This window comes from Rhineura floridana, chromosome 9 (assembly GCF_030035675.1).
Source record: "Rhineura floridana isolate rRhiFlo1 chromosome 9, rRhiFlo1.hap2, whole genome shotgun sequence".
Taxonomy (NCBI): Eukaryota; Metazoa; Chordata; class Lepidosauria; order Squamata; family Rhineuridae; genus Rhineura; species Rhineura floridana.
Window position 1 is genome coordinate 62,342,706 of NC_084488.1, and position 24,950 is coordinate 62,367,655.

A 24,950-nucleotide genomic window follows, 5' to 3' on the forward strand; every position below is an offset into this window, starting at 1 on the left:
CTATTTGGGGTGGACTAGATGACCTTGAGGTATATTTTTCAGGTCTGCTATTCTGTAAGCTCAATTTTAACATTTGCCACTGTAGCAAGGAATTAATATTTAAATCCTACAACTTGTATATTTTGTTATGATTGAATTGAGTGTTAAAACATTCCAATGAAATTTATTATTTTTCCCCAAAGGAGAAATGTAGGCAGCTTGCCAGAGGAAATGCTTATATCAAATTAATTTAAAATTAACTGCATTTTTATGCAGCAATTTTCGAACCTATTAGATGCGTTGATACAAAGGTCCAGTCAGCTTGCTGGAGGGCCACAATCTAGCTGTAATTAGTGAAAATGGTCTTGTTTGCTTCAGCTAGTGATTGTGAATTATCCAGTACTATCCTGTTTGTTTAAAATGGGGGTGGTAAAGTGGCCGGGTTTGAAAAGATAGCTAAAGATATTCAGCGTTTTCTTAGAACCCAGTGGCCAGTGTGAGACTGGCGTGAGGACGGTTTAATTTCCTGCCGAGGTCCTTCCCGTGCTGTGTGCTCACAGGCTCCGTGGAGCTGAGGACCATATAATTGATGTGCAGCCTGCATTGCTGAAGCTTGGACTGCACCATTCTCAGCGTGAGGGAAGATGTAATCTGATCTCTGTGCCGCTAAGGGAGGAATCTGTTCAGTCAAGGCTTTGACAGGGCAAAGTCTCCTCCAATAATCTTCCCCCTCTCTCTTACTCCCTTAAGTTCTTCTCAGACAAGCCGTACGTATGTATGTGTGCTCCGAGGAGCGTTTTGATACCACCGAGCTTCGTTCGCGTTCGCAGTGGAGTTTGGTTGCTGGTTCTGCTCCCTAATCTTCCTTTCTGACGTGCCTGAGCATGTCCACATTAGAGTCTGTGACATATCTACCTGAAAAAGGTTTATATTGTCAGAGGCTACCAAGCAGCCGGACACACGGGGGCACAGAATCGCTGAAGGGGAAAAATACCGACAACATGGGTTTCTACGGCACTTTAAAAATGATTTTTTACAAAGTAAGTAATCTGTGTGGTGTCCCCCCCCCGCCCTAAATATATGTGCGTGCGTGTGTGTGTGTTAAGGAAAGAAAAATCTGTATCCCTGGAGATGGCTGCAGTATCTGTATCTCCCCCCCTCCTTTGGTCGGTGGCTGGATGCTTAACATTCTATACGCTGAATAAAGGCAAATAATGAAAGGGCTCAATGAGATGCGAAATCCTTTTATTTTAGGAATCTGCATGAGAAACGAAAGGAACATCAGACTATTTACCTTTGGCTGAACTGGCTCTTCACATTCAGCTCAGCACTTTAGCCTTGTTTTTTTAATAAGAGCTTCCTTCTATAGCTTTGCTCAGTATTTAATTTCCATTTTATTAGCCCAGATAGCTTTGGATGCAAATAGTACTGATGTTTACATGTAATGCTTATACCAAAAATACATGTTAAAGATGCTATGAAATATTTCAGCAATACTGTGTATTCCCAGGAGCAATGCAGAATACAGGCTGCAGGATTAAAAAAAAAATTAATACTTTTCTACAGGATTTTAGTGTTTCTTCAGGTATTTATGAAGCAAGCTTTTGCATTTCACAAAAAAATCCTACAAAATGCAATTGTTTACACTGGATAAATCTAATGGCAATAAACTTATTTAGTATAATAACGTGATAATTTTATTAGAATATTTGATATAGTGTCAAGTGCTAAGCTTCTGTATATTTCCTAATCCTTAAAAGGGATGGGAACTTAAAAGGGAAGGGAAAAGTTTCCTACAAATACTGAGAAAACAGGAGTTTGGTTACATCCTTAAGCAAGTATTGGAACTGTTTGTTTAGAATGTATCCTGTGCTTTTGAGAAAATGAAGTTGTTGTTAAAGTAGGAGTTAGTGTTATAATGAAGATTCTTAACATTTGTCTGTTGAAGTGAAATAGATATTTTTTCCAGACAGAAACAGGAATATTACTGTTAGTGTGTTATGATATCCCTCCCCCAGGGTATCAGTCTAATTTTTCATAGAGGTTAAAAGCTTCTAGTATTCTTAGGGTGTTCAGCAATAAATAAGCCTTGTTCTAAATATGGGGAGTGCTTTTCAATGGTTTTCAGGCATGCTCCTGTACATAGATGCAAAGATGGTCTCTCTTATTCTCAGCCTTGCTCTGAAAAGAGGTTGCTAGCCGAGAGGGTTGTTTCTTGCTTTGGGCTTTTTGGTTCTGTGTGGTACATGATGTGTATTGTCCCATGTGAGGTACAGGCTCACAAATGAGGTTTATAACAGGAACATCTTCATTACTGCAGAAGTGAAATGGACAAGCATTATAATTTAAATAGAGAATTGTTAAAAATAAATACATAAGCATCAAAATATGAGTAAATATAGAATTAGTGGGATGCTTGTTTCACCAGTGAAAATGCACTTTAATGTCTTGGATGATTCTAGTGCCCCTTTGGTATCACCAGACTGCCACAATACATAGTGAATATCCACTTTGAAAAAATAAATGAAAAAAAATCTACATTTGAAGAGCAATATATATTTGACATTAGCTGCTAACAATTGGTATGAAACTAGTTATTTTGAATAGCTACCATGTTAAGAAAAACCTAAAACAAAAATAGCCAGATATAAATCTGGGCTAAAGCACATATATATTCCGTGCTGTTTAGCCAGCATAGCTGTTGAACTGCTGCTGCTGTATCTTGTCAAAACTAAAAAGTTTGCTTTCCATGTATTTTTGTGTACAAATCTTTTTGTTTCTTTCAGTTTCTTGTCTAAACATTTGTAGTTAGAAGATTCCTTGGTACATAAGATTTGATAACTTTAATCAACTGTGTTTGACAATGCAACACTGAAGGTGTGTGTGTGTGTTACACACAGACATACAAATTTTACTCTTGCCATATTGCAAAAAGCTAGTTGTTCTAAAGCCATCCTAATGATACTGATGTTAAAAATGTAAGGAACTATCCATAGGGAAGTAGTTTTATGTGGTTTTTTTTATTCATAAAATGTTTCTGATGTACAGTTTGAAATGATTATCAAAGAATGTCTCATTCAGTTTGATGTCATTTTAGCATCTGTACCTATCATTCCAGAGAATGTGTAAAGTTAATTTTTGTAAACCAAACTAATGAATTATTGAATAACTAATTACAATGGATAAATGTGTGGAAACCAATTATAGTGCAAACCATAATGCAGTAAGGGAACTTTTAGCTGCCAAGTGATTATAGTGCACAGGGTTATAGAAAAGCTGGGTCAGAAGAATGATTTCCATTTTGTTTATTTAAATACAGGTTATTCAGGCTGATATTAACACAATATTGAGGTACAGGCAAAAGATCACCATCCTGTTCGTTACAGGCCTTACCTATGCTGCCAAACTAACACATTCTTTTGTTTCTTGTCCCACTTTGTAGATGAAGAGAAAGTTGGACCATGGCTCCGAGGTCCGTTCTTTCTCACTGGGAAAGAAACCCTGCAAAGTATCAGAATATACAAGGTAATTTAATGTAATGGCAGGTAATCTGTTTAAGATACACCATTGCAGCCTGTACTTCCTGTACGGGCGCCTCTTGCACCACAGAACAAAACTGAGTGAATTATCTACACTCACTTGCTTGAAATTACTGCACTTTTACATTTAAAAATGTATTAAGAGGTATAAAAGCCTTTCATTTATAAATTTAGGATGAATACTTTTTCCTGACTACAGAGGACTTTAATATTAATCTTCTTGCCCTCACTCCTTTGAAGAGAAACTTGCAGAATGGGCTATGTATCAATTTACTGTATCACTTGGACTATAGAAAGAACAAAATCACTGATGCTAATCACAACATTATTGCATACAAAAGCATGATACTTCCTGACATATTGAATAATAACTTCTCCACAACATGGAGTTCCGTTATAAATTAAAGAGATGTATGTTTATCATAGGCAAGCCTGTCAGTTTAACAACCCTTTAATTTCCTTTGGTTAGGAATTTCAGTGTCACGAGATTCATACAATTCAACTTCTCTACTTGGTAGTTGCCATAACAACTAGATACAGCCCTCTTGCATTTAGGCATGTTCAAATCTGCATCCCTCTGAAACTTTCTTGTGGTAACCGATTGCTTTCCATAGGCCATTTATCTACTGTTTAGATTTGAATTTTTAAAAATTCTTTATTGTGAATTGAAATATTCATGTATATAAATTACACTCAGATTTATAAGTTTACCATTGTATATTTGTGTAAAAAGAAACAGGGAAAATGCTATGTAGATATTTGATTAATTGTAGAGTTTAGCATATGGGATGCTTGTTAATTCATTTCAAGCTAACAAATCTGTCCTTATTTCATGTATTTTTTTAAAAAAAAGGTTTCTGTGTTCTGAAAAAGCCTACACAGGGACTCCTATAAAATACTGTGCTTTGATGACAATATTAATATTTACTCTTTGATGCCTTCTTGGATTCAAATATGTAGGAAGGATATTTGGAGTTCATTTTATATAAGTATCTAGACTTTTGAACTCAGAAATGCCTTCAGTAATAAATCTTTACTTAAAATAAGTCTATTGGATCTGTGTCCCATAGATAACAAATGCTAGTTCTAGGCTATGATATTGAGAAACGTATTTGTATGTTTTAAATTGTGTAAATGTGTCATCCCTGTTCTTAGATTATTATAAGCTGATCTGTTTCATGAACTTTATTTTGCCTACAAAAGAAGGCTGTAATATAAAATGCTGAAAATAATGCCTTTGAAAATAAAACTACCTTATACAGACCATTGCTCCATCTTGACCTATTTTGTCTACTACTCTGACTAGCAATGACTCTTCAAGGTCTCGGGTACAGGTCTGTCTTAGCCCTGCTGTCTGAAATCCTTCAAACTGGATATGCTAAGGATGGAACCTGAACCTAGAAAATCCCACATGCCACATGTTAGTTTAATAGTCAATGTTTTGGTAGGCACACTCCAACCTTTTGCAAATCTGCAGTCTTGTAGAATTTGCAGTGTTAGCAAAGTGTACACAGCCTAAGTATCAATGGTTGACATAATTATATTAAAGCACATGCTTCTACCAAATTAGAGCCATATAGTAATCCTAGGTGCCCAGTGAAATATGCAATAAAAAGCAAATGTGTCTCAAATGATTAGATTTATTCTCTTCCAAAATATTCAGATATCTCATCTTACGAATGTTTATTGCCAAATATCCTGTATAGACATGCTGTAAATGAAAGTCCCATTTTTTTTCACCAAAGGCTATCAGTGGAAAGCATTAACATATATAAATAAATGAAACTTTGGAATGCCCAAGTTGTAGAAGAACAGAAATCCTGTAGACCTACTGCAAACAGTATGGTTAACTGCAGTCCCAGCTCAAGGTTTTAGAAGGTCCTTAGGCAAGATGTTCTGACTGGGCCCAGCTTTTCCTCTCTGAAGTTTCCACTGCCCATTCACTTGCCCCCTCCCTGTGGAAACAATGTTCACAATCAAGAGGGAAAGGAGGAAGGCAAGTGCTCTATTTCTTCACTCATGCCATTGCTTACATGTTTAGAGATGACAGATGAACAGTAGGTTCTGGAGTTCAATAGCAGCCCCTCTGCAGGGATGTGGACCACTGCAGGTGCCCACGGATGCCTAACTCTGATGCCAGTCCTGGTTAACTAAAATGTGGCTTTGAACTAGCACATATAATTTCCCAAGTGGAACTTGCAACAAACTGTTGGTGTATCTCACCTTCCCTACTCTGTGCTCGTACCAGCTAATCATTCATTTCCCCAGGATATACTATAACCTGTGAAGCAGGGCATTCCACTCTTTGCCCCCTAATGTTTCATTTTTCTTTTCCACTGAAATTTAATGTTCCATGACCACTCAGCATGCTCAGAGTGTCCGAGAGGGACTGCCCCTTAGGTTTTTTTTTTTAAAAAATGTACCTCCAGATTTTGAGGTTCCCCTGAGCATCCTAATAATGCTCTCTTGTTTCTCATTTTGAGCCTCATTTTGGCTCAATTTCTGTTGGGCTTTACCACCTAAGTTTAATTTTATTTGGAGTGATACTGTGGCCATGATCCAAAAAATTGTCCAGTGTACTAGTGTATCTGTAGACTTGTTTTTCTTACACAGTTTTGCCTCATGGTAGATCACTTTTAAACACTTGGTCGGTGGAGGTTCAAAATACTTTGTGCTATGACATGATGGTCTGAATGTCAAAGGAACAAGATCAAAAATACTATTGGGTAACTGCGATGCACCTAAAGTGGATTCCAAGCTATAGCCCTTGGTTTAGCACTCCTTGGTTTAGTTATGAGTGGGCTAATTGTGTGTTTCCTATTGGAGAAATGTTTCTTAGAACTGTATTGGCATTTTTTTATTCCCTAGCACTACTGGGCTTGTGCCTTGCTCAGCAACTCCGACTACTTTTGGAGATCTGAGAGCAGCCAATGGTCAAGGACAGCAGCGGCGCCGAATTACATCCATCCAGCCACCAACAGGACTTCAGGAATGGCTAAAAATGTTTCAGGTAAACAGCACTTTGAGTCTGCCTAGTTCTGAGCAGCTTTTTGTGAACTGAGAGAATTCTGTTAAAATAAACGTAGCCAGTAACAATACAGAATCACTACACTCACTCACTTTCCTTCTTGTAATAATGAACAGTATTTTTCTAATGTAAAATGTTTTGTATATCTCACTGTTTTAAAGAGCAAAGATGTTAACATGGGGTGTGTAAAGGTAGGCTTCCTTGGGATTTATTATGATAATTTAAAAAAATTAAAAGCAAAATATTGAGAAGACTATCTTAAGTTTTAGTACTCCTAATTATGAATGAAAATGGGATATCAATAGTTGTCTCTTTAAAAGATATTAATAATTACAAATAGAAACTGAAAGAGATCCCTCCATGCAGTAATTCTGAGATGCACACTGGTTTAAAAAAGTGTAAAATGAACCCTAGTCACCTGATGTCTGTAGCTTTTTATTCTACACCACAGGTATAAACAAACTTAATATATCTCTGCAGAGCTAAATTAAATAACCAGCAGTATAGTGTGTTTATAGAGATCTATAAACTGAAAACGACTTTGAAAACATTATAAAAAAGGAGAAATGAGCCAGCATTAGAAATTACTGCCATTATAATCTGTATTAAATATTTTATGTTTAATGTGAATACTGTATCTTCAATAATAAACTTTATACCAATCTTTTGACTAGAAAGTGTCATTAATAAAGCCCTTCATGGTTAATATTGTTTAGTTAGCAAGTTATTGTCAAAATGTATCAAGTCCATTCTTGCTACTGAAAAAAAGAACACTTGAAAGCTGTTTGTTTCCCCCCCTCATTATGCATTTATATAATGAAAAGAAATCTTATTTATTTTAACAAGCGACTTGATAGGATGAGCAAAATAAATACTGAATACAATGGCTTGTATCCAGTGCCGTATGTCATCCAAAATAGAGCACAGGCCACCACTTGTACAAGCAAGCTGTATCTGCCTGACCTTTGCCTGTTTCTCCCTCTCCCTCTAGCTCCCCATGCCATGTCAGCTTGAGGATCCTCCAGCCCATAGGAGAGAGGCTTTGGGGTGGGAGGGAATGGGGGAAGGGCTTAATTGAGGAAGAAGGGTGGGGAAAGACCCCCCTGGATTAATGGAATTTCACTCGCATATAAATTAGAACATGTACCTTAGGAATATTTGGCTCCATGGGCCCATATTCAAAGAACTATAAGTAGAAAGAGAAAATGTGCAAGAGTTCATGGGATGGCATTAATGCAGAGGAAATACAGTGCAGCGTCACAAGTGTATCAGGACTTACGTTTACAATATGAATAATGAAATTACAGATTGGATAAAAATGCTAGTGGACCATAAAAAAAGTTCTTAAGAATGAGTGTGTGCAAGGTCCCACACAAGAACTTGCATAAATCAAGGAACTCCTGGCATCACATCCTCATGCAGGACTCTACCGCTAAGTTGGGAACAGCCATTTTATAAACAGAAAAGGCTTTCTGCTAGTGGAAAGGCACCTTTGGATCCAACCCATTGCATAGTACTTTACAATGTAGCAACATATAATCTAGACTTAAGGTACCGAACCTTTGAAAATTCATTAAAATTGTCTTATTTTAGGCTTTGTACCCAGCCTTTCCTTTAAGTTCTGAGAAATATTTTAACTTCACAACAGTGTTAACACACAGCATAAACAAAACTGAGGGAAAATAGGCAAAACTGGGATGGGGGGGAAATTGAACAAACTTTCATAATTGGTCTTATATATTCTGTAATGAGCTTCATATATGTGAGTCACAGAATTCAGCTTCCTTTTTGAATATTTATGACTTCCTGGGTGCTGAGTTCTAATTATCCTTCTAGCACAAAATTAAATATGGAAATCCCCTTTTCTTTCACTTCTGTTCACTCAATTTTCTTCCCTGTGTTACAATGGATGTACTAAACATTGTTTCTTCTTAAGAATGTGTATAAAATATGTACCTTCTTGTATCCAAGAAGAGACAATTCAAAAATGTAACAGCAGAGATTAAATTTTAGAATGGTTGACAGGATGATCTTCTTAAATCATCTCTGTTTAAACTCTGAAGAGAACAGACGATAATGGTAAAATTGTCGCTTAGAGTGGCTGACAATTCAGCCAGATAAGCGACTAATAAGTCGAATAAATAAATAAATAATAAAATTGACCTTAGTTAAGTATTCCAATGTGCTTTTTACTTCTTAACCTGAATTTGCGTGTTACCATATTAGACCTTTAAAAATGTTTTGAAATAGATTGAGGGTGAGGTAGCTGGACTTTGGGTTGTAGCCAACTAAATCATTGTGTGCACAGAATGACTCTGCTAGTGCAACAGAATGTCCCCTCCCTCTCCTACTCCTATATGCCCCTAGATCCAATGTGGGGGTGCATGGAGGTAGGAGGGGGAAGTTTAATAGTGCTCACGAAAGTCATTCCACATACATAATGATTTAGTTGGATACAACCAAAAATCACAGTAAAAGAAATGTGAGTATCAGGTAAGGTTGTAAGACTGGTATTTGGCATAAATAGGTTGGGAAGAGTTAAGCTAGGGGGAAGTTTTGAACCTGGGAATCTAGCCTTATGTTGCATCAGCATTGTATTTTAGCACTAGCCTGGTAGCCATAGGTGAGAAGGAAATGCATGCATGTGACTACATGGAATTCCATGCAGACGAGTGAGTGGGCTGGTGGAGGAGGAGCAGGATGTTCTGTTCCTCTTATACACCCAAAATAGAAATACAGCAGGCTACTTCAGAAGACATGGAGCTCGCCACCTCTTTTCTGTCACCACCAAACCCAGCAACATATTTTCAGGCTGGCAACAGTTTTATGAACTAACTTTAGGCTGTTATGTGAAAACACAGAAAGTGCAAGGTTATGGAAAAGAAAGAGTTTTGGCCCTAACTGTACAAACACTTCTAACCAATGGCTGTGAACTGTATGCATAGGTTATATTACATAAGAACCTTAAGAAAGCATGCTAGATCAGGCCAATGGCCCATTTAGTCCAGCATACTGTTCTCACAGTGGCCAACCAGATGCCTATGGGAAGCCTGCAAGCAGGACCTGAACACAAGAGCACTCTTCCCTCCTGCAGTTTCCAGCAATTGGTATTCAGAAGCATACTGCCTCTGACCATGATTTATAAGGTTTATTGAAGTTAGGGTCTAACAATTGAAATGGAAATGGACTGCCTTTAAGTTGATTCTGACTTATGGCGACCCTATGAATAGGGTTTTCATGGTAAGCAGTATTCAGAGGTGGTTTTACCATTGCCTTTCTCTGAGACTGAGAGGCAGTGATTGGCCCAAGGTCACCCAGTGATCTTCATGGCTGTGTGGGGATTTTAACCCTGTTCTCCCAGGTCATAGTCCAACATTCTAACCACTATGCCACACTGACTCTGGGGTTCCTAAATTCTCCCTTTTTAATGTTTCAGTATCAGTTTTATTTGAAAGGCAAATCTTCATCCCAGTTCAGATTTTACATACACTGTGCTTGTAGTTATAAATTAAGCATTGCACATGTTTTTTAAAAAAATCAAGGCATACAATTTTTATTGTGTCAAGCATGCTTGTATCTTATATATAGTTAAGTGCAAACACAGACTAAATCATATTTGTAAGCATGCGCCTCATCACTTAGAGTAGGTTTATCATTAACATCTATATGAAGTCCCAGGAGCGGTCATCAGGAGATTTGGGACAAGGTGTCAGCAGTACACTGATGATACCCAACTCTATTTCTCTAACATCTGAATCGGGAGAGGCCATGCAAGTCGTGAACTGGTGCCTCGACTCGATGGTGGGCTGGATGTGGGCCAATAAACTGAGTCTGAATCCTAGTAAGATGGAGGTGCTGTGGGTGGTGGTTCCTGAGTTCAGATAATTGGTCAGTTGCCTGCTTTGGATGGGGTCGTACTCCCTCTGAAAGAGCAGGTCCGTAGTCTGGGGATGCTCCTGGATCCATCTTTGTGGCTAGAGGCCCAGGTGACCTCAGTGGCTTGGAGTGCCTTTTACCAGCTTGGGCTGGTAAGACAGCTGCAGCCATTTCTGAACCAGGATAGCCTGATCACTGTTGTCCATGACTGGTAACCTCCAGCCTGGATTACTGTAATGAGCTCTATGTGGGGCTGCCCCTGAGGTTGGTCTGGAAGCTGCAGCTGGTGGAAAATGCAGCGGTGCAACTGCTCACTGGGGCAGGGTATTGCCAACATGTCACTCTGCTGCTGAAAGAATCGCAGTAGCTGCCCATTACCTACTGGGCTAAATTCAAGGTTCTGGCTTTGGTGTACAAAGCCCTATACAGCTTGGGACCAGGATACCTGAACTATTGTCTTACCCCTGTATATACTCATTCGATCACTGCGCTCTGCAGGTGAGGGTCTCCTACAGATACCATCTTATCAGGAGGTCTATTCCGCACAACACTGGAAGCGGACCTTAAGTGTTGTGGTACTTAACCTTTGGAATTCCCTCCGTTTAAATATTAGACAGGCACCACCTCTGTTATCTTTTCGATGCTACGGAAGTTCTTCCTCTTTCAACAAGCCTTTTAAGTAGAGTCCTTATCCCAGTCTGCATCTCTGTTGGAATTGCTTTTTACCATGTTTTAAACCCTTTTTTAAAAAAAAGATATTTTTAATCTTGTTTTATTTTAACATGTTTTTAAAGATGTTTTAATATATTTTAAAATCTGTTTTTATGATGTTTTGTAGTGTTTTTAGTGTTTTTGTTTGCTGCCTTGGGCTCCCACTGGGAGGAAGAGCGGGATGTAAATGTACTAAATAACTTTTCTCCAATCTCTATAATATTCTCCTCTCGCTTAGACTACTGTAATGCGCTCTACGTGGGGTTACCCTTGAAGACGGTCCGGAAATTACAGCTGATACAAAATGGGGCGGCACGCTTGATTAAGAACAGCCGTCGCCGTGATCATATCACCCCGGTGTTAGTAAATCTACACTGGTTACCAGTTGTCTACCGGGCCCAATTCAAGGTGTTGGTGTTGACCTTTAAAGCCCTATACGGTTCCGGCCCAGTTTATCTCAAGGAGCGCCTCCAGCATCACCAATTATGCCGCCTGACAAGATCAGCCACGCAAGACCTTCTCTCGGTCCCATCAGCTAAAACAGCTAGGCTGGTGCGGACTAGAGAGAGGGCATTTTCTATTGTGGCCCCCACCCTCTGGAATTCCCTTCCTTTCGACCTTCGCCATACCCCCTCCCTGACAGGTTTCCGCCGGGCCTTGAAGAGCTGGCTATTCAGGCAGGCCTATGGGGTCTCCGGGGGTGGGTCAGTTTTTAATGTTGTTTAGTTTAATGTTGTTTAATTTTAATTTATTGTATTTTGGGTTTTATATTGTATTTTATTCTGGCATTGTACGTCGCCTAGAGTGGCCGTTCGGTCGGCCAGATAGGCAACTCACAAATAATTTTTTTTATTATTATTATTATTCTTTCACAAATCAATAATGTTTTCCCCAGGAAACACAAGTACCCTGAATTCCTGATATAGTTGTATCAGGAGTTGGACTCATGGTAAAGTATTCAATCACTCTTCAACACAGTTCAATATTCCCCTAGACTTCTCACAACAAATCATAAAAGCCTTTGGAGCTCTTCTGAAAGGTTATCCTAATGATTTGTTGCCTGATTTTTGTAATAGGCAAAATTATTGTTCCATACTGCAGGATTGAGGGGAAATAGAAGGAGTGAGGAGAAGTTAGATGCTTCAGTTAAGTTAGAAATTTCGTTTTGTGTGAACATGAGCTACCAAAATATTGATTGATTGATTGATTGATATCCTGTTCTTCCTCCCATTATAGGAGCCCAGGGCAGCAAATAAAAAATAGTTACCTTCAGCGTAACAGTCATGTGAGCATCAAAGCAATCAATCAGTAGTACATGTCCATGTATTGTGAGTGATGAAATACAGCTTCATGAACAAATGGTTTTAGCACTGCTTGTTTATTTATTTATTTATTATTTGATTTATATCCTGCCCTTCCTCCCAGCAATGACTAATCATTGTTTACTTCTTCCTAGCGATATAGTGATGGGTGATCATTATGTTTTCTTTATGTATGTAAACAAATTGTGAATGTAAATATAATTGAATATTAGAACCATATGTATGCAAGGAGGGAGATTCTTGAAAGGACTTTTAAGTTAAATACAAATTTTAAACATTTTTTCAACAGCTGTATGATTACACTTTCTCTTATTTCATAAAGTTATTGTTTTAAAGGCCATATACTTAGTTATAACTGATTCTGATGTAGCCTGAGCCATTTTGTAGATATGCTGTCACTCAGAGAGCACATAGATGCTAAACCACCACATACAAAGAAGCTGTTTTTTCAGTTGATCTGAAGTAATCTGATAAGCAATAAAATGCTAAAGAGTTGCCAAATACACTTATTTCTGTTGTAGCAAGCAATCTTAACACCTTTCCTCTTTAGCGTTTTATTATCAGTTTATTTTCTTAAAATGAAAGACAAAGGTAGCAAGGTCCCACGAGTAAACCTTTGTAGCTGACAGTTGGAAAGTATTTTATACTTATTCCCTTTTAGTTAGCATAGACAGCTGAAGAAATAGACTTTCCTAAAGTTTGAGGTCTTAATTCTGAGGATATAATGCTTTTTCAGTAGATTTTTGGTCTTGGTGTTATTTTATGGAGAAGGTAGGATTGCATCCATTGGGTAATTGCTATGGGATCAAATTTTGCCTCAGTCTCCACAGTGAATATTATAGGGATATTATTACCAACTGTTACAGTTTACAGATTTGGGTTCTCTTCTCCTCATTTTTAACAGTTCAGATGTGTGAATTTAGGCTCTGTTTGAAAAATAATATGAAGCAAACTACATTCATAGGTATTTTCATGTAACACCATACCTGTTTCATTTGTGTTCATTTCCAACATATCCATTCCATCCCACATTAATTCCTTTGGTACAAATAATTATAATCTGTGTTTCATAAAAATGACAATGAATGATATCTTACAACAAATTAAGAAAACCATTGGGTCAGATAATACATACATTTAAATGTAGTATATTGTACTTGTACATTCTGCTTGGGAATTTGACATATGCTCATTACTAACAGAGTATTTTGTCTTGGTCAGTTTTGATCATATGAATTCATTGATCTAAGGTTTGAATAATATCCTAGGAGCACATCGCCCAGAGGGGCAAAGGTGCATTAATAGCCTCCCAGCAGTGGTATCACTGCCACTTACTGGGAGGGAGAGGCAGTGGCAAGGTCAGGGTTGTGTAGGTGCGATGCTGGAGCCAATCTTTCCCTTTTAATCAAGGCATTCCTGCGAAAGTACACTATTTTACTAACTTATACTGGGATTATACATAGTACATGGAACAGTGTTCAAGAAGAAGAAAATGCTAAAGATAATGCTTCATAAACATAACTGCTTGTGTGTGTTTTAAGGATAGGTTATTTGGTGTTAATCATAGATGCCAGATAATTACACAGCCTGTGGATGATACCCAACTCTAGTCATACTAGAACTATTGAAATAAATGACCTTAAATAACTTAAGCATATTCATTTGATTGGGTTTACTCTGACTACAATACCTAATTTTCCTTATAACAGCCCCCTGGTTTAGCTGTTATAAAATAGTAACACTAGACAAAATATGTATGCCATTATGTTATGCGTTCCATAATATCAAAACCACAATTATTTCCTTGAAAACTCTTTGATCTTCCTGTTTTCTAACTTCTGTTGGCAGCACTGTAACTGTTCTTCCTCAATAGGTTATCTTCTCTTATATTGTCTCTCCCTAAATTGTTTGTCTTCATAAATGGAATTTGTGTAGCAAATCAAAACTTTGAGCTCAGATGAGTTTGAGAGGAAACATGCTTGTCAGATGTGCTATATATTCAGTTATTAATTTTTCTGCAAATGGTTTTTCTAATCTGCTGTATTCGCAGATGAGTGCCTTATTAAAACCATCAAATGTTATGATGCCCATTAGTAAGAATATGAAGTAAGAAAATTACCAGTAAAAATTCCCCCTTTTCTTCCTAATGTAAAATGATGTTTACAAAACACTCGTTTAGAGCCAGGCATCAGGAAGATTATACTGTGGCAGATGTACACATAGCTATAAAAACATTTTTGCCATAAACAAGGCCAAATGAACCTGAAATGAAGTTAGTGTTATTAAGTTCTGGGTTTTTTTATCTCTCTTTTTTTAATTTAAAGTTTATGATTTTTCTAAGCAACATTTGGATGGTGAAACACCTGTTTTTCATTTGAATGCTCCCTTACTGGTGGTATTGCAGCAGTTTTTCATCCCACAGTGTTATAAAGCAGTTTTCAAATACTGCATAACTTTTGAAATGCATAGTTATATTAAAACAATACAATGGAAACTAAACAGATGTTTGTATCTCACAGAGCTGGAGCGGACCAGAGAAGTTACTTGCCTTAGATGAATTGATTGATAGTTGTGAACCAACACAAGTGAAGCATATGATGCAAGTGATAGAGCCCCAATTTCAACGAGACTTCATTTCTTTGCTCCCCAAAGAGGTAAGGATTATCGGTTAATACTGATATTGTTTGACTATGTAATGCATCATCTGCCACCTTTAAACATTTACTTGCTAATTATAGTATTCAGTATTGTCAGCGTAACACTGTTAATTGGTGTTAAAGAGGGCTGCTAGTTGACAAACTGCCATGACTTAATAATGTAATTTTCAAATTAGTGTAAGTTTAGGAGACCAGTGACTTTGCTTCAATGACTAGGATGTGTCCCATGCTGCTTTGTGGCAGTTGTTTCTTATAGTTGCATTTTCTTGAGAGCTGTCATGAATGATTTATAATTTGTTGTTTTGATGATTTTACTCTTGAATATGTTTTACCTTACTGATATTTAGCTTTTCATCTTACCTCTACTACATTTTATGAATGAAATAAAAATCTATATCGCTTGTTCAAACAAATTATCTTCAGTTTTATTGAATATGGAGGCATGTAGTCCAGAATTTATTTATATCTCATTCCCATTGAGGTTAATTGGATTATTTGTGAGAAGTGTGACCAGGATTATATCTGTAGCTTGTAACTAGTGCATTCGGTCATATCTAAGGATGACTGCTGGAAGGCATCAATCAAGTTCTCCCCTCCCCCTTTCCTCCTCTTACTCAGCCTGTGTCTGGGTTTTGATTACTAGGACTATTTTATAGTATGGAAGAAACATACATTGTTAAATTAATGAGTAGCTCCCATGCTTGGAAAGCATCTTCCATAATGTGAAACCACACTGACATATTGTATTTTTAAAATTATTATTATAAATTGCCTATCCTGTTCAAAGTTGACCCTGAGACTAAAACCATGTATAATAAAACAGATGTATAATAGAACAGATTATCTATAGGAAAACCAAACAATTAAGCTTCCTTATTCTGATCATCAGGCAAAAAAATTACCAGGTGAATGGTTTTGCTACACAAAATGCAATTCAGGAAATCAGGTTAAGTCAGTGGGAAAGCATGTACTAGACTCCAGTGGTCTCTGTTGAGAATATACAACCTAATGATTGTTTAGGGACTCTTGTCTCCTGGGTACTTTTAAATGCTACAATAGCAAATAACTCTTGTAGTTACTGGAATAGATGAGATTTGTATCTCTGCTAGTATGCATCATGTGTCTCTAGTAGAGTTTATCTTTGATTTTAGCTGTAGTTGTAGTATTATATTATTATATTTGACTGGTGTTTTCTGTTTGAGAGCCAATGTGGCATAGTGGTTAGAGTGTTGGACTATGACCTGGGAGACCAGGGTTCAAATCCCCACACAGCCATGAAGCTCACTGGGTGACCTTGGGTCAGTCACTGCCTCTCAGCCTCAGATGAAGGCAATGGCAAACAACCTCTGAATACTGCTTACCATGAAAACCCTATTCATCGGGTCACCATAAGTCGGAATTGACTTGAAGGCAGTCCATTTCCATTTTCTGTTTATGCTTTTCTTTTAATGTCAATTGATCAGCGCACCTACTCGTTTGTATATGTGATGCTCACACTTAACAAATTCTATTACTGCAAAACAACTTTGTCTGAAACAAGTCTCTGTTATTCATTTTCTTGAACCAATTGCTTAACAAGTAAATGACTAAAATCCTTTCTTATTGATGGTTTTCCCTTCTTTCTTATAAAACTTGAACACATATGTTTCTACACTAATAATACTGGCAAGAAGGAATGTACTCTTGAAATAATCAGTAGCCAAAATAGTTTAGGAGAGACTGCTTTTTCCAGAGCTTTCTCCAGGAATTGCTAAGTAATATTGAAAAGGAAAGGCTATCAAAAATTGAAAGTTGAAGATTTCCTCCAAACAATAATTCATGCAAACAATGGTGCTTGTTTCTTGTCTAAGCTGATTGTGTAAATCACCTGTGAAAAGATCTATGGGCAGTTGTCATGAAGAATAATAGCTGAAAGATTTGCATACACAAATAAGTTAATAAGTCAAATGTGCATATGTGCTATGGGATTACTGATTGCCAATAATACTCCAAGGATATTAGAACGTCAGCAAGACTTAGGCAACCACTGCCAAACCTTTAGCTTGTTTTTACTTTGCTCTAGATTTAATTAAATAGGATTGATAAAAGGAAATTTCAGCAGCATTCTACAGCATACCAAGAACTAGTTTAGTTCCCCGCATCTCTTGGCATGGCTTAATGAGTGCTGTTTTTAAGAGTGCTATTTATACTCTAGGGCAGCTAGTTTTTAAAAATGTGTTTAGCAAGTTTTACCCAATCCAACCCTTTACCCTTTGAGGATTGTTGCTGTTTGGTTCCCTGGTTCCCTACCTATGCTAGCAAGACTGATGCCATCAGCGATATATTTAACTCAGGCCACATTCACACCAGACATTTATTCCACTATAATTCCAATTTAAACAGTCATGGCTCCCCCCAAAGAATGCTGGGAAGTGTCGTTTGTGAGGAATGCTGAGAGTTGTGAGGAGAGCCCCATTTCCCTCACAGAATTATAGTCCCCAGAGTTTTCTGAGAAGAGAGATGACTGTTAAGCCACTCCGAGGCCACATTCACATCAGACATTTATTCCACTATAATTCCACTTTAAACGGTCATGGATTCCCCCAAAGAATCCTGAGAAGTGTAGCTTGTGAAGGGTGCTGAAAGCTGTTAGAAGACTTCTGTTCCACTCACAGAGCTACAATTCTCAGAGTTTTCTGGGAAGAGAAAATCACTGTTAAACCACTCTGCCAAACTGTAACTCTGTGAGGAGAATATGGGTCTCCTAACAGCTCTCAGCATCTTAACGAACTACACTCCCCATGACTCTTTAGAGTGGAATAAAAGTGGAATAAATGTCTGGTGTGAATATGGCCCTCAGTGGACTTTCAAAACAAACTTAACCATGACCTGGATTCCTACGTTTTTTGCAAATGACAAAGTAGGTCTAATAAATTCAGAATCAGGATTCAGAATTTTCTTATTCCTATCCTGAACATGGCCGTGAGAGTTAAAAAAAAAAAGTTTCTCAATTTTTGCCATTCGTTCAAAGAGATGGCGGTAACAAGCATGGCACCTCAGTGCATGCTTTCCTTGAGTTACAAGAGCAGCTTGGAGCAGGTTGGAACCAGGGCTGTGGAGTCGGTACACCAAACCTCCGACTCTGATTCCTCTATTTTTCCACTGTCTGACTCTGACTCCAACTCCTCTATTTTTCTACTGTCCGACTCTGACTCCACCCAAAATTGCTTCTTGTCAATCAAAATTTATTTGGAAGTCAGAGTCGGTACATTTCTACCGACTCCGACTCCACCCAAAATTGCTCCCGACTCCAACTCCACAACTCCGACTCCGACTCCACAGCCCTGGTTGGAACTAGGGCTGTGTGCTATATTTTGTACAAATCACAAATAACAAACCAAAGAGGGCTGATTTGGGCCTATTTGTATCCTGTCTAAATAGGGTTGAAGCAGCTACAAATCTCTACAGAGCGGATTGGCTAGTCCCAAATCGATTTGTAGATGTTTACACAGATCTGTAGCTCAAACAGTCTCTGATGAACCCAGACAGGGTGTCTCTGAAATGTAGCAATTACAACACCATAAAGGAGAACACCAGAGTGGGGAGAGAGAGGCTAGAATGCTATCACCCCACCCAACACTCTCCAGTCATATCGCTTGGAAGGGGTGAAGTCTTAAAATGCAGAAGTCTTTTGTAAGTTCTGTCTTTTAGAAATGTTTGATGGGGGTTCAGCTTGTGTATGTCTTCTTCCAAATCAATCCCAGTCCCATCTTTATTTACATTTTTTTTTAAAAAAAAATTCTCTGTGTTTTTATTTTATTCAATTCTCATTGCTAAGAATTATTATTAAACCTTGTGGGCATATTTAGCTATTGCTTTCTGAATTCAGTGTTGTTATTTTCCAATTGCTACCCACAAACAACTCCCCTTTAGGATGCACACCATAACGTGGTGAGGGGGTTTGAGAGTGTTGAAGAAGCTGAGAGCAATGCCGTCTGGAGTCTAGACCAAGAGGCTAGACTCCTAGCAGGGGCACCCAAGGCATGGAATGGTCAAAGCTGAGACACCAGACTAAGATGCATCCAAACTCAGAGGAAGGCAATGGTAAGCCACCTCTGAATACCTTCTACCATGAAAACCCTATGAACAGAGTATCCAAAATGCAACACGAGATAGTGCTGGAAGGTGAGACCCCCAGGTCAGAAGGCACTCAACGAGCTACTGGGGAAGAACAAAGGACAAGGACAAGTAGCGCTGTGACTAATGACGCAGCTGGGTCAAAGCCGAAAAGAAACCCAGAGGCTGATGCGCACAGATGCGAAAGGAGAGTCCAGAGTTGTACGACGCACACAATAGGAACATGGAATGTGAGAAGCATGAACCAGGGAAAGTTAGAAATTGTCAAGCAAGAAATAGAACATATCAACATTACAATACTTGGTGTGAATGAATTAAAATAGATGGAAATGGGACATTTTCAGTCAGGCAACTACAAAATATTTTATGCAGGAAATGAGAAATAAAAAAACGGGGTTGCTTTAATAGTGAGAAATAATACAGCAAAAGCAATTAGGAGATACAACACAAGGTCTGAGCAAGTGATATCAATGAGATTACATGGGGAACCTATTAACGTCATCATCCAAGTGAACTCTCCAACGGCAAATGCAGAAGAAGAAGGAGAGATTTTATGTAGAAGTACAGAAAGAAATTGATCATACATCAAAACAAGATATGATGATAAGCATGGGAGACTGGAATGCAAAAGTAGGGAACAGAGAAGAACTAGGAATGGTGGGGAAATGCGGCTTAGGAGACAGCAATGAAACAGGAGAAAGACTTAGTGAATTCTGTGAAGCCAATGATTTGTTTCTTGCAAACATACTTCTTGAGCAACTGAAAAGACGACTGTACACATGGACATCACCAAATGGTCAATATAGGAATCAAATTGATTATATAATTGGTAGCAGAAGATGGAGAAGTTCCATACTTTCTGCAAAAACAAGACCAGGAACAGACTGAGGTACAGATCATGAACTGGTCGTATCAAAAATCAGAGTAAAGCTAAAGAACAACAACAAAGCAATAATGCCAAAATATAATTTAAATAACATCGCAGAAGAATAGAAAGATCAAATAAGGAACAGATTTGAGGCTTTAAACTTAGTTGACAGAAAGCCAGAAGAACTATGGAGTGAAGTCAGAGACCTTATCAGGGAAGAATGCAAAAAGATAATACCTCTAGTTAAAAAGAGAGAAAGACCTCAATGGATGACTGAAGAAACTCTTAAATGGTTAAAGAGAGAAGGAAAGCAAAAGCAAAAGGAGGTAGAAACACAGTCAGAACCCTAAATGCAACTATACAGTGACTAGTACGTAGGGACAAAGAGAACTATTACAATAGCTATTGTATAGAAATAGGACAACAAAAAGGGAAGAACAAGAGCCCTATTCCAAAACATTAAGAGAAATGAAAGGGAAATTTAAACTACGAGTAGGGGTGTTGAATAATCAACAGGGGGACATACTGACTGACTGAGATGAAATAAAAGGAAGATGGAAGCAATACACCGAAGAACTCTATAAAAGAGATGCAAGGATGACAGATTCATTCATGGAGGAACCGTATGATGAAGAACCAGACATTTTAGAGTGTGAGGTAAAAGCTGCTCTTAAAATACTTGGAAGAAACAAATCACCAGGAACAGATGGCATACCAATAGAGTTGCTACAAGCTTCTGAGACTGAGTCTGTCCAAATTTTGACAAAAAGTTGTCAAGAAATATGGAAAACTAAACAATGGGCCACAGACTGGAAGCGTTCAATATATATCCACAAAAGCAGGACTACAGCTGAACGTCAAAAAGACTAAAGTAATGACAACAGAAGATTTATGTAACTTTACAGTTGACAATAAGGACACTGAACTTGTCAAGGATTATCAATACCTCGGCACAGTCATTTTCCAAAATGGAGACAATAGTCAAGAAATGAGAAGAAGACTAGAACTAGAAAAGGCCCTCAAATGCAAAGATCTATCACTGAACACCAAAGTCAGGATCATTCAGACCATGGTATTCCCGAACTTTATGTATGGGTGTGAAAGTTGGACAGTGAAAAAAGTGGATAAGAAAAAAATCAGCTCATTTGAAATGTGGTGTTGGAGGAGAGCTTTGCGCATACCATGGACTGTGAAAAAGACAAATAATTGGGTGTTAGAACAAATTAAGCCAGAACTGTCACTAGAAGCTAAAATGATGAAACTGAGGTTATCATACTTTGGACACATCATGAGAAGACATGATTCACTAGAAAAGACAATAATGCTGGGAAAATCAGAAGGGAGTAGAAAAAGAGGAAGGCCAAACAAGAGATGGATTGATTCCATAAAGGAAGCCACAGACCTGAACTTACAAGATCTGAACAGGGTGGCTCATGACAGATGCTCTTGGAGGTCATTGATTCATAGGGTCTCCATAAGTCGTAACTTGAAGGCACATAACAACAACAACAGAAACAATAAGAAGCAGCTAGCTTTGTATGGTTACACCTTCTTCTTCTTCTTCTTCTTATTATTATTATTATTAACCAGAGGGCCAGCCAAACATTGTGGACTTTATTGTTGTTGTTATTTCCAATAATAGTATTTTTATTTCTTCCACTGCTGCTCTCAGTCTGCCCCCTATATGAGAGGGTCTTTTAAAAGAATCCTTCTTGGAAAAAGCATGAAAATCCCTGGAGCTATTCACTTGAAATTTGGCATGGTTAACACCCTCTATAAAGGGGCTACCTTGTCCCCAAATTTCATGTTCCTATGTGCATATTTTCTCTATGGTTATGCCAGCCTGTTACTGCCTGATTTTACCTACACGTGTCTAATATTGCAAACTAATTTTTTAAAAACCTCATTTTTTTTTCAAAATCTTGAAGGTAGGAGGAACAAGGAAACACAGTAGCATGGCATGACTGAGCACTCCCAGTGTTTGTTTTTTTAAAAAAATCTTTTTTGAAAAAGCAAACTTTAAACGTGGTTAGCATGAAATTCTGTGGAGTTACCCATCTGAAATTTTGTAAGGTTAATCTCTATGGGAGCTACCATATCCCCACATTTCATGTCCCTAAGTACATATTACCCCCATTGTGCTGTCTGACTGACTGCCAAATGCCATCCACTTGCGTCTAGTATTACAAACTTAATTTTTTTAACACCTCATTTCCCCCCACAAAATCTTGAAGGTAGGAACAGGGGAAACATAGTAGCATGGCATGACTGAACACTCAGTGTTTTTTTTAAAAAAAATCTTTTTTTGAAAAAGCAAACTTGAAAGGTGGTTAGCATGAAATCCTGTGGAGCTACCCTGGAAGACCAGGGTTCGAATCCCCATACAGCCATGAAGCTCACTGGGTGACCTTGGGCCAGTCACTGCCTCTCAGCCTCATGAAAACCCTATTCATAGGGTCGCCATAAGTCGGAAGTGAGTTGAAGGCAAGTACATTTACATTTTTTAGTCTCCTATATGGGAACTACCGTATCCCCAAATTTCATGTCCCTAAGTACATACTACCCCCATTGTGCTGCCTGCCTGCCTGCCTAATGCTATCCACTTGTGTCTAGTATTACCAACTTAATTTTTAAAAAGCCCTCATTGCTTTTCAAAATTTTGAAGAAGAGAACAGGGGAAATGCAGGAGCATGAGATGTGGCATGACTGAGTATTCAGCCTTTTTTTTAAAAAGTTTTTGAAAAAGCAAAATTTAAAGGTGGCAAACATGAAAATCATTGGAGCTACCCACCTGAAATTTAGCAGGGTTAATTCCCTGTGTAGGGGCTACCATGTCACCAAATTAAACGTCCCTGTGTGAAAAAACAAAGTTATGTCCATTTTAAGTTTAAAACATTTTAAACATTAAAGGTGGCTAGCATGGAACCCCTGGAGCTATCCATCTGCACTGTAGCAGGTTTAATTACCTGTACAGTAGCTACCGTGTCTCCAAATTTTATGTCTAGGTCAGAAACCAAGAACTTTATGGCTGTTTCAGTTATGCACATGCATAACCCTGACCTCATCTCCATCTCCCCCTCCCTCTTGCGGTGAGTGGCAGTAGTGCCGCTGCCAAGAGGCTGTTGGCCCACAGAGCAGGGCACCCCTGCTTTTACAGCATGTTGTTACACATTCAGCCCTTCTTGCTAACTGCCTGTGGTGCATGATAGAATGATAGATCTGTTGAGGGCTTCATTATAAGATACAGTGTTTTACTTCTCAATGTTTCTGCCATTTCTAATTCTTGAAGCCTCAGCCATTAGATATGCTTTTGCTTGTTAGCTACCATTGTTGTTTTTAATTGCTGGTTTTATTTGTTTAATTTTGTTGGCTTTTACATTTTTTAAATTTAAACTGTTATGAGATGCCTTGAAAATCAGCCTTGTGAAATAAAGAAAGACTAAAAATAAATCAGTTTGCCATATTGTTGTCAAATTAGCAAAATTTTGCTTTATGCGTGAAGAGTGAGTATACAGAAACGCTTTATACAGTGTTTGGATAGAGAGGCTGATCCTCCCAAGATGTCATGAGCATTTGCCACATATATGGCTTTTTAAAGCAGAGACTGGATGACCACCTATTTAGGATGCTGTAGTAGTAGATTTCCTGCATTGGCAGGGGGCTGGACTAGATGACCTTTGAGGTAATTTCCACTTCTATGATTCTAAAACACCCAAATGGCATTTTTGGCCAGCTGTTATGTTGGAATCTTAATAGTGACCATAATCTCTCTCTTTCTCTCTTTGGAAATACCACAGCCAGTGGCTGCTAAGGATGCCTTCAGTTATTTTTTGAGAGTGGATAGTCAGATAACTACAGACATACATGAGAAAAAGTATTCATTTTCCATAGGAGGACTGCCATCAAGCGGGTTATAGCTCCACCTATCGTCCCAAGGCAAGAATGTTTTGAAGTCAAGACTAGGGGCGTCAGGCCCCTCCCACTCTCCAGTTCATTCTTGCCTTCGTCCGTGCAAGTTCAAATTTATTGATAGCGTAGCTTCTAGATAAGTTTTTGTGTATCTGTGTGACAGGGTGGGAGGTTTGCGTGTGTATTCCTGTGCGTTTCCTTACCTCTGTCTTTACTTAGACTGTTTGTTTATTCTTCCTGGGGAATTGCTTTGGGGTGTTGTTCCTTCCCCGTGTTTTTCCTCAGTCCCTAGCTTAATAACGACGTAGGGAGAGCGCGGCTGCGGTTCTTCCTTCCTCAGGCAGCGGACGCAGCGTTAAACCAGGAGCTTGCGGCTGCAGCTTCCTGGTCTGCGTCACCACTTTTTTCGTGCCTTTACAGCTTGCCGCCTACCCCAGGAGCCTGCTGCTGCGGCTCCTTTTGTTTTCAATGTCCCTTTGTTTGTTGGGTTGCCGCCTTCCCGGCTCCTGCCGCTGCATTTGACTTCGCGGCGGTTCCTTTAAATTTTCCCCTCCAGGAGCCTGCGGCTGCGGCTCTCTCTCTCTTTTCCTCTCAGCGGCTCTTATTAGTTGGGCTGCTCTGCCTCCCCCGACTCGTTCCGCGGCATTAAAAAAAAAAAATCTCGCCGCGACGGTCTTCAGGAGCCTGCGGCTGCGGCTTCTCCCCTCTGCGACGGTTCCAGCGGCTGCTGGGATTTCGTTGGCCGTTCGGCCTCCTTGGCAGAGAATTTTTATCTGGCCTTTTAAGCCGCAATTGCGCCTCTCAGCCCCGCGGCTGTAGAGCATATTTCCGGCCGTTTTTGAGGCCGTTCTGTTGCACATAATTTTTTCTGGCCAGCCCCATTTCAGCTCGCTGGTGCTCCTCAGTGTCCGCCATTGCTTCTCCTTCGTCCCTACCCCCTTTTTG

At 38.7% G+C, this 24,950-nt stretch overlaps 1 protein-coding gene across 2 annotated transcripts in view; it reads left to right on the top strand.

Annotated features, from left to right (window-relative positions):
• FBXW7 (F-box and WD repeat domain containing 7) overlaps window positions 1-24,950 on the top strand; it is a 208,945-nt gene that overhangs the window by 141,015 nt on the left and 42,980 nt on the right. For both annotated transcript variants that reach the window (XM_061584622.1, XM_061584623.1), the window contains 3 exons: window positions 3,422-3,504; window positions 6,387-6,528; window positions 14,975-15,109. In XM_061584622.1, the coding sequence (XP_061440606.1) occupies window positions 3,422-3,504; window positions 6,387-6,528; window positions 14,975-15,109 (360 nt within the window). The remainder of the gene's footprint in view (window positions 1-3,421; window positions 3,505-6,386; window positions 6,529-14,974; window positions 15,110-24,950) is intronic.